This window comes from Pinus tabuliformis, chromosome 1_1 (assembly GCF_031772625.1).
Source record: "Pinus tabuliformis cultivar Carrire ecotype Pingquan chromosome 1_1, CPIR1, whole genome shotgun sequence".
In the NCBI taxonomy this organism is placed as follows: Eukaryota; Viridiplantae; Streptophyta; class Pinopsida; order Pinales; family Pinaceae; genus Pinus; species Pinus tabuliformis.
Genome location: NC_142297.1, coordinates 169,496,389 through 169,506,486, shown reverse-complemented (window position 1 = coordinate 169,506,486; position 10,098 = coordinate 169,496,389). Strand labels below are relative to the sequence as shown.

The following is a 10,098-nucleotide window of genomic DNA, read 5'->3' as shown; positions in this document are numbered from 1 at the left end:
TTATGGATGAGATACTCAACTTTTCTAGGGAAGAACTCAATAGCATTCACATGAACTCTATTAGAATTCTCCTTTGAGAGCTCATTTTTGCAGTTGAAAATTTTCTTTAGGTCATTTCCACTTCTAAGAGACTTAAACTAATCATTATGGCATGTCAAAACTTCCATAGGACTATTGCAGGAGATGAGATTCAAATTCTTCGTGTTTTTCTAAAGAGTTTAGGTAATGTTACCAAGTTCATAGGAAAAGGGAATGTGAGAGTATATATTTCTATTATGTTTATAAATTAGAAAAGTTACATTCAAGCAAAACATCATCTAAAGGGGCTAGTTGTCACAAGGTTCTAAAGTCTAAAACCACCAAATTATCAAATTTCTATTTCTATAAGTACCATGATGCTAAAGTCAATACACCATTTGAATGGCCCAACAATTGTGGTCCCCTCACTTATATTTCCAAAACCAAAAAAAAAAATCACCTTGAAGCTCTCATAATAAGGGTTATTGAACTCCACAATAAGTATATTGAATACATTGAAGATGTGTATATTGAATACATTGAGGATGTATTTCAAAACGATACTTTTGAAGCCACTTTAAAGTAAGTTGTAGGATGAACACTATAGGAGTCACTACCATATTTCATGATATAATGTTATGAAACCAGCTCAAGAAAAGATAGAAAAGACAGATCAACGCTTTAGCATTCAGCCTCTTCGAGGGGGCAACCTCCTTTATATTACATAAATGAACAATTCTTGGATGATACAAATGACAAAACCTCCTTTCTATATATAGGAGTCTAAGGAGTCACAATATAATCTAGCCGACCTAACAATAATAATATAAAGCCACAAAAATAACAATAGAGGGATTCTATGGGGCACAGTAATAACAATATGGGGGCAATAGGGGCATAACAATATTTTTTTTTTTCTAAGCAACATTACCTACTTTGTATTAATATTTACGGCGGAAAATTACATGCAGTATGTCTTGCTGCCCCATGGCAGCTGTAGCATAGTCCCCCAGCCCATTACATTTCTGAGAAACCCACCTGAAGGTACCTAGATTGCTTCCTAAAACCTCCAACAAAAAGACAAAAACCATCTCTGTAAAGCCCTCGCAGGGGCAGAGATTGTCACATAGAACCAGGGCTTGTGGAGATAGCCCAAGCCAAACAAAACTCCATTCCATAACGGAAGAGTGACCCAGAAACAGCAGATGATTCATATGACCGAGAACGACCAACATATAACAGAAAAAAACAAACTAGAACGACTAAAGACAGCAGGAGAGAGAACCGACCACGATCCCACACGCGTCCAGTCTTCATGCATGAGAGCCATCTGGGCTTAGCCCTCTCTCTCGTCATCCCCGGGCTCGCCCTCCCCTGGTTTAGCTTCCCGAATCCACGCCCAGCCATGTCCTTCTGGTAGGCCGTCCATGAAAGCCGGCAGCACAGGTTCGCTCTCCCGCAATTCCGCCTCCCTTGAGCTTGAGGCCTCCCCCACAGGCCTTTTGCCTTTATCCACGAGCCTACACTCTGCCTCCATAGCCTGAGGCAGATTTTCCTCTCGCTCCGGGTGGAGTCTCTCTTCAGTGACCGCGGGGTGCTCCATTGCAGGTGGTCGAGGCATGCCTTCTTCAAATTCGTCCGGTATTCTGGTAAACAACACTGAAATATGAGCATTAATGCCCAGATTTTCTCTGGGATTGCGCAGCGAGAAGATGACAGAGCCGAATGCTGGTAGAGTTTGCTCGCCATTGTTGGACCCTCCAGCTTCCACAACTTGACTCGCCTGCACCTGAGGTGCTCCTCCTCGTCGGTGGCAGTAAATACAAAAACAATGGTTGTGTTGGTCAGCTGCAGGCCCGCGAGCGGATCTGGCTCTCCCTGAGCCTCTGCCCCGACGGCATGGCATTCTTTCACGCACCATGTTCCCAAATTCCACTTCCTCAGACGAAGCTTTCTCCCAATTCGGCTCACTATGACAGACAAAAGACTGTAGGCATGAACCAGGGAGGACCAGCAGTCGACCAGTCTCCCCCAATTCCACAAAGACTCCAGAACTCTCAGGACACAGAGCAAGAACACCATCGCTGTGGGCTTCGTCCGCTTCCAAATCAACATATTTAACGACCTCTGCATTCCGTCGGAATGTCCCCGCATTGAATGCGGCCATCCGCCTTCGCTGTGAAACCTGCGCCTTCATTAAGGCTCGAATGCTGCATTGCAGGTCGATGGGAGGTGGCGGCGAGGAGCCTTAATGCTCTCCGTCCGTCGCGTGTCCTGTCGACCGTGGCAAGTGGCCTTACCAGGTCATGCACGGTGGCACCCGCATCCGGGACAGCAGCCTCCTCTTGAATTAAGCTTTCACACTTGTGGAGCTGCTGCCTGTTGGAAATGATGTTTGTGTTGCCTGAGATTAGAGGGGTGCTGGTCTCAACCCCTATGTTGGCCAGGAGGTCTGCAACTTTGTTTCCTTCTCGTCGGGTGTGATTGAAGGAGATAGCCCTTGCATTATCAATCCTGTGCGCAATATCATTTAATCTTGCCTCAAGTCTCCAGCTGGGTGCAATTTTCCTAGCTTGTGAACCATTATGAATACGGGTTACCATGTTTATGAGAATTTGGGAGTCCCCTTCAACTATTAAGGGTAGGAGATTAAGGTTCCAGGCAATTTGAAGGCCCTGCCAGAGCCCCTCCAACTCTGCTGAATTGTTGGTATCCCAGCCTATACTTCCTAGGTAGATTTGAAGAGGGGAGCCCTCATGGTTTCTAATGATGCCTCCAAACCCTGCAGCCCCTGGGTTACCTTTGGAGGCTCCATCGAAGTTCAGCTTGTATGAGTTTTCAGGAGGAGCAATCCAGTGACAGTCTTTTCTATTGCTGCTGCTATGGTGGAGGTTGCTATCTTGGGGATCTTGAGGTATCTGCAGCTGCCAATTTCTCAGAATGTTCTGCTCACTGTCCTCAGTTGGTCTGTCTTCTTTGGTCCAGCTTTGGAGTGCCATGGTTTCTTGAATGTTTCCTTGGATTTTGCCCCATATTATTTCTGGCGTCGATTTTTTGTTCTTGAAGATACGTTGATTTCGTTCCTTCCAAATGTTCCAAAGAACTATCCCTGGGATGATACGCCATAGATGATTGAGAAGAGAGCTTTGATAAGGTTGCTTTGGCCATAACCTTAAGGAAATAATAATATCGTCCTCCATTATGCACTGTCGTTGACATCTGAAGCTGACCCTGTTCCAGAGAAGCTTGGCAAAAGGGCAGGTGTTCAAAAGATGCTGGAGGGTTTCCTCATCCTTTAGACAATTGTGGCAGATCGAGGGGCCATGGAAGTTGCGCTTTCTGAGATTTTCCCAAGTGAGAATCTTTTTGTGCCCTATCAGCCAGAGGAAGTAGGAGATTTTTGGCCAAGGACCAAGTTCCCAAATTTTTTTCCATAGAGGGTCGGGATTAGCGACGAAGTTACAAAGAGTTTTATAGGCTTCAGCAGTGGTGTAAGTTCCTTTAGGTAGGTATCCCCATCGGAGAATGTCCTCGCCATTGTTCTGTCTTATTCTTCTTTTCCCTAGTTCCTTGTCTAGCTCCTGACATATTCTATCCTCGTCGCTGTTAAGGGTTTGGCTGCTGGTTTTCCATTTCCTGAAACCTTCTTCAAGCTCTGGTTGCCAGTAAGATTGGACCTTTTCCTGAAGTTGTTCCTGCCTCGTCGGTGTCAGTGTGGGGTGTAGAATGTTTGTGAGTTTTGGCATTTGATTCCAGGCATCCGTCCAAAATCTTGCACTGCAACCATTTCTGATTTCCCAGAAGCTATGCTGTTGTATAATGTGATGGTGTTGCTTTGCAGCATTCCATATCAAAGAGCCTTTTTCAGTGGGAGTGAACCTTATGAGTTCCTCTTGGGGTCTATTGTCTGCATATTTCGCTGTCCAAATCGTTCCCCAAAGTTTTTCTGGGTTGGTGAGCCACTGCCACCAGATTTTGGCATTCATGATGGCATTGCTGTGTTCAGGGTCTCTTAGCCCAATTCCTCCTTTGTCCCTGGGCATGCAGACTTTTGTCCATCTGACCAAGGCCCATTTTCGATTGGTGGCCGTGCTGCTCCATAAGAAATTTCTCTGCATGTTTCTGAGACTTTTTAAAACCCATTTTGGTGCAGCCAAAGAAGAAAACAAGTAAAGAGGCATGGCTTGCAGAATTGATTTGATGAGCACCATTCGACTGGCGAGATTGAGCGACCTGTGAGTCCAGAGATTGAGGCGACTTTCAATTTTGTCCAGAAGGGAGCGCCAAGCAGGGTTCTTGATAGCAGATGCAGTGAGTGGGGCTCCTAAATACTTGGAGGGAAGAGAGGCAGAGGAGAAGCCTAAAATGCGGGAGACAGCAGTCTTGACAGACGGGGGGGTGTGGAAAAAAAAGATTTGCGATTTGGAGCAATTGATAGACATGCCAGACGCCAGAGAGAAGTCCTGGAGGAGACCTTTGAGTCGACGAGCTTCTTGAGCCGAGGGGTAACCAAACAGCATAGTGTCATCGACGAATTGCTGATGGGACAGGGCAGGGGAGTTGTGCACAGAGATGCCTTTAATTTTCCTCAGGTTAAGAGCTTGCTTGATGTGCCTTCCAAGCCGCTCGGCCATTAGGACGAAAAGAAAGGGAGAAAGGGGGTCTCCTTGCCGGATACTCCTGGAGGGATTGAACGAGCGGGAAGGAAAGCCGTTGATCAAAATGGAGAAATGAGTGGAGTTAATCATGTTCAGGATCCATCGAATCCACGAAGGACAAAAACCAAAGGCTTTTAGCATATGATGAATATAGTGCCAGTTCAGTTTGTCAAATGCTTTTGAGAGATCTAGCTTAAGGAGCATACCTGCTTGCTTAGAGTTCTTGAGAGAGTGGATAATTTCGTGCGAGAGCAGGATACCGTCCATTATGTGTCTCCCCTCTACGTAGCCTGATTGCTCCTTGGATATTAGTGCTGGCAGAAGCGGTTTGAGCCGATTAGCTATGACCTTTGAAATAACTTTGTAAATGACATTGCAAAGTGCAATGGGACGGAATTTGTCTGGAGTGATGGATTCTGCCTCCTTGGGAATGAGTGCTATGAAGGTAGCATTAAGAGATGGGAGAAGCCATCGTGTTGCTCTGGATTCTTCTACTATTTGCCAGACTTCCTCTTTTAGCATATCCCAGAAGGCATGAAAGAAAGTCGTTGTGAACCCATCGGGACCGGGAGCTTTGCCCTCTTTGAGTTGTTTCATGGCATCATCCACCTCCTCTAAGCTGATGGGGCGCATTAAGTGTTCATTTTGTTCCTCTGTGATAGTTTTTGGAATATTGCTGGTGATTTTATTTATGGCTTGTTGCCTATCTTCACCCTGCTCTTGATGAACTTCTTGGAAGTGATTGAGGAGCTCGTCTTCAATCCCTTCATGCGTTTCTACCTTGTCTCCTGCGCGATTTTGAATGAAGGGGATGTTATTGGTCATTCTCCGTTGTACTGTGGTTCTATGAAAGAATTTGGTATTACGCTCCCCTTCCTTCAACCATCGAACTCTTGACTTTTGCCTCCAATAGATTTCTTCCTGCTTTTCTCTTTCGTTTAATAGGTTGTGAATATGGCGTTCCTTTTCCAACGTTTCCTCCGTGTGTCCCTCTGTGATGATCTGCTGGTGAAGGTTATCCAGGTCCTGTAGTAGCTTTTTCTTGTCTTCGAAGATGTTGCCAAAGGTTTCTTTATTCCATCGTTTCAGATGGCTCTTGAGGAAAGTTAATTTCTTCTGAAATTGGTACATTTTAGCTCCTTCTGGGGGGATGAATGAGGTCCAGATGTTCTTGACAAACGCTTTGAAGTTGGGATGAGTGAGCCAGAATCCCTCAAACTTGAAAGGTTTTTTGGTTGTGTTGCCGGGTCTTCGCCATTGAAGAGCTATTGGCCAATGGTTTGATCCGGAATGAGCCAGAATTGATGCAGAGAAATCCCCTCCGATGTGAACCGCATTGTCCGAAAGGAGGAATCGATCCAGCTTGGAGGCGATTTGATGCTTGCCTGCCCTGCGATTGCTCCAAGTGAAGGTGCCATTGCAGAACGGCATGTCAATGAGGGAGGCCGAGTTTATGAATTCTTTGAATCGACCAACCTCAGGCTCCAATCTACTTCTTCCTCCCATCTTTTCTTATGTTTTTGTGATCATGTTGAAGTCCCCTGCCGTTATCCAAAGCGGGAAATTCCTACTGTTGCTGAGTACCTCAATAGTGTCCAAAAGCTCTATCTTGCTGCTGGTGTCTTGCGGGAAGTAGACATTTGACAGGTTGCCGTGAATGTTTGTCCCCAAAATGTGAAAGGTGGCCTGAATCAAATGATGCGTCGCTTGAAAGTCAGTAAGGGCGACTGCTTGAGGGTTCCAGGCTATAGCCAAACCGCCTGAGGCTCCACAAGCATCAACCGCTACAGTTCTGCATCCTGGCCAGGCTTTTAAAAAAAAACTGTCTAACATAGTGCTGTTGCATTTAGTCTCCTGGATAAAGCAAATTTGGGGCTTTTCCATCTTTACCAAATTTTTCAACATCCTGAGTTTTCCAGGGCTGTTAAGCCCTCTTATATTCCATGATATAAGTTTCATGATTAACTACTGGTAGAGGGCTTGAAATACTTAGTCAATTTGGCGTAGCGACCAGAATCAACTAAGATTTTCCCAATTTCCATCGTCCTTTGCAAATCTGTCTTTCTTCCTCTTTTTTTTGAGTCTTTGTGTCGCTGAGTACTGTCCCATTGGCTACCTGGCTGAATTCCTAGTTGGTTTTGGTAATAGGCTCGAGAGATGACCAGTTCGAGTTTGTCGAGTTGAAACTCGGGGATGGCGTCATATGCTTTCCTTCTGCATGCGGCCTCCATTTCTAAGAGATCAAGACCGTGCAAGTCTATGCTTTCCGGTTCCTCGTCCATTATCTGCACTTGATTGCTGTCTTCGTTGTCTGGGTCAAGATTCTGGGAAATGTCATTTTTACCATCCACCTCCATATTGTGGAGTTTATCATCCGAGCTGGTCTGATCCTTTTGCAGAATGATGGGGTTGGATAGGGGGGCGGAGGATTTGGGAGGGGAGAAGGAGGAAAGGGGAGGGGAGGATGAGGAGGGAAGATCTTGAGCGGTCTCCTTGCTAGAGGGGGGATCGTCAGAGGATTGACCAAGAATGCCGAAGCTGTTCTTGGTTACTGGGCCATGCGGCTTGCGGGGCTGGGGTTTGGGACCATTAGAGGGCTTTTTGTGCGCACGTTTCCGGCTGGAGACTTTAGTGAAGCCATCCTGAGCTGAGGAGCCTGAGGGATCAGAAGGGTTAGAATGATTGTTCAGAGGGCAGTCCCTGAAGAGATGACCTAGGGCATGACATTTCCTGCATCGGAACGGGACATGCTCGTAGTCGAGGGGCTGGATCCACTCTTCGTCCCGATGAGCAAGCTCAACAGACTCAGGGAGAGGCTCATTAAGGCGAATAAAAACACAAATCCGAGCATAGGAGGTATACTTACGAGATAGGGTTTCCTCCGCGACTTTGATAAATTCGCCGATCCCATTGCCGATTCTTTTGAGGAGCTCCTCCCCCCAGTATTCGTCCGGGAGCGAATACAATCTGATCCAAACAGGAGCCCATGATAAGTCTTCTTTGTCCGGGATGAATTTGGGGATCCAGTCGCGTAAGTATAATCCAGCCGAGTTGAAAAAATAGGGTCCTCCGACTAGAATCCTGTGTTTATCCTCCGTACAATAGAAAATCGCAGTGAAGAATCCTTTCGGCCCTAGTTGTAGCGTTACATCCCCTTTGGGTTTCCATTTAGCAGCTATCCATCCCTTTAGGGCCCGTTCGGTTGGCCAGAAGCCGATGAACTTGCCAATCAGGGCATGGTCCGTCATGAACTGTATTCTATCATCGATCTTGTCTCCCGGCAGCTCGATTCTGGGTCTGACCTTAGCCGCTGGTCGGCAGGTACTAGAGGTGATTTGCGGCTATTCTCCAGGTATATCGTTTTCTTCTTGCGATGTGCCATTGTTTTCTTTGCGGTTATTGTCATCGTTGAGATCAGATTGAGGGTTTTTCCCTCTGTTCAGGATTTCTTCGTTCACTGATCCGAAGATTACTTGGTGTTCAGAATTTGACTGCGGTGGGGAGGACTCCGTCGCCCCCCCCTGGGGCTGCTCCATTCTTGTCTCGTATGAGCTTCAGGACAGAAAGCTGCAGCTTGCTCAGAGTCTGAGCCTGAGTGTTCTACTCTGTTGTCGGCGCCGTGTGCAGGTGTTCACAGAACCCTAGCAGAGCCCGTGAGCCGTCCCCCGGTTATCTTTCTCCGGGCATAACAATATTAATAAGGGGTATAACTACAATAGTAATGGGGTAATCACTAGTATTATAGGGACTCAACATGCCCCTCTCCTTCAAAAAAAGTGTTGTCCTCAACGCTTGAGTAGTTCTGGATACTTCTGCATAAAATTCTCATCCTCCCATGTGGAATCTTCAGCGGATAAGTTCTTCCACTTGATAAGATACTCTGAAATTGATAGATTTCGTAGCTATCGAGTTCTTGTTTCTATGACTCCTTCCAGTTCCAATATAATTTTTCCTTCCTCGTCAAGTTCTGGCAATATTGTTTGAACTGGGAGCTTGTCGCCTATAACATTCTTTAAACATGAAACATGGAAAACTGGGTGCAATCGAGAAGCTGCAGGAAGCTCCAATTTGTATGCCATAGTACTAATCTTTTGCAACACCTTATACGGACCATAATACTTTGGTGATAATTTATTATCCTTCTTAGCTTGCTTGAGGGACATTTGCTTATATGGTTGTAGCCGTAGGAATACCCAATCACCTACATCAAAACTTCTTTCACTACGATGTTGATCTGCCTGTTGTTTCATTATATTCTGTGCCAACACGAGGTTATCCTTTAAGAGTTGGAGGACTTGTTGTTGATGTTCGATGTGATGTTCCACTGCCTGAACCTTAGAATTTTCTCTTAAATATGATGTGATGGATGGTGGCTGATACCCATAAAGTGCCATAAATGGGGTCATTTTTGTTGTTGTATGGAAGGAATTGTTATACCACCATTCAGCCAAAGGCAACCATTTGACCCATTGTGTCTGTTTATCAGATACAAAGCAACGAAGATATCCTTCCAAACATTTGTTTACTATCTCAGTTTGCCCATCAGATTGAGGATGATAAGATGAGCTATGAGCTAACTGAGTACCAAGACAAGAAAATAATTCTGTCCAAAAATTTCCAGTGAAAATGGGATCTCTGTCACTTACAATAATCTTTGGGTTTCCATGTAGCTTTTGAATTGTTTCCATAAATGTAGTAGAAACTGTACTGGCTTTAAATGGATGTGATAATGCACAAAAGTGTGCATACTTGGTAAGTCTGTCAACTACCACCATGATGACACTCTTTCCCTCAGACTTTGGTAAACCTGTGATAAAATCCATTGAAACCTCCTCCCAACGTTGGCTTGGAATGGATAAAGGTTGTAATAGACCTGGTGTCTTAATTGTTTCAACTTTATTTTGTTGGCAAACCAAACATTCCGCCACAAACTTTTGAATATCTGATTTAAGGCCATCCCAAAAAAATTCCTTCTTAACCCTGTGGTAAGTTTTTAAAAATCCCGAGTGCCCTCCTAAGGGAGAAGTGTGCAATTCCATAAGAATCTTTTGTTTTAGCTGGGAATTCTTACAGAGGTATAAACGATCTTTGTACCATAACGAATCATTTTGCCAGCTAAATGTATTAGACATACTGGAATCTTGTTGTAACTTCTGAATAAGTGCCCACACTTCTTCGTCATTCTTCCATTCCTCCCTTGCTTCGTTTATCCAATCTGGTTGGATAATAGAAATGGCGCACAACAATGCTTCCACATCCTCATCCTTTCTTGAGAGTGCATCTGCCACCACATTTTGCTTCCCTTTTTTGTAGATGATTTCAAAGTCATAACCCAACATCTTTGTGACCCACTTTTGTTGCTCTTCAGAGGATAATCTTTGTTTTAAAAAGTATTTAAGGCTATCATGATCCGTTTTTACCT

General features: G+C 45.0%; 1 protein-coding gene across 1 annotated transcript; it reads right to left on the bottom strand.

The window, feature by feature from the left end:
* Positions 1–2,135: 2,135 nt before the first annotated feature.
* LOC149212115 (uncharacterized) lies at positions 2,136–6,182 on the bottom strand. The gene has a single exon (XM_089388563.1). The coding sequence runs from the start codon at positions 6,180–6,182 to the stop codon at positions 2,136–2,138; it is 4,047 nt and encodes a 1,348-aa protein (XP_089244689.1).
* Between the last annotated feature and the right edge of the window lie 3,916 nt (positions 6,183–10,098).

Excerpts from the sequence above, each read along its gene's own strand:
- LOC149212115 (XM_089388563.1), bottom strand. The coding sequence starts at position 6,182 with ATGGGAGGAAGAAGTAGATTGGAGCCTGAGGTTGGTCGATTCAAAGAA.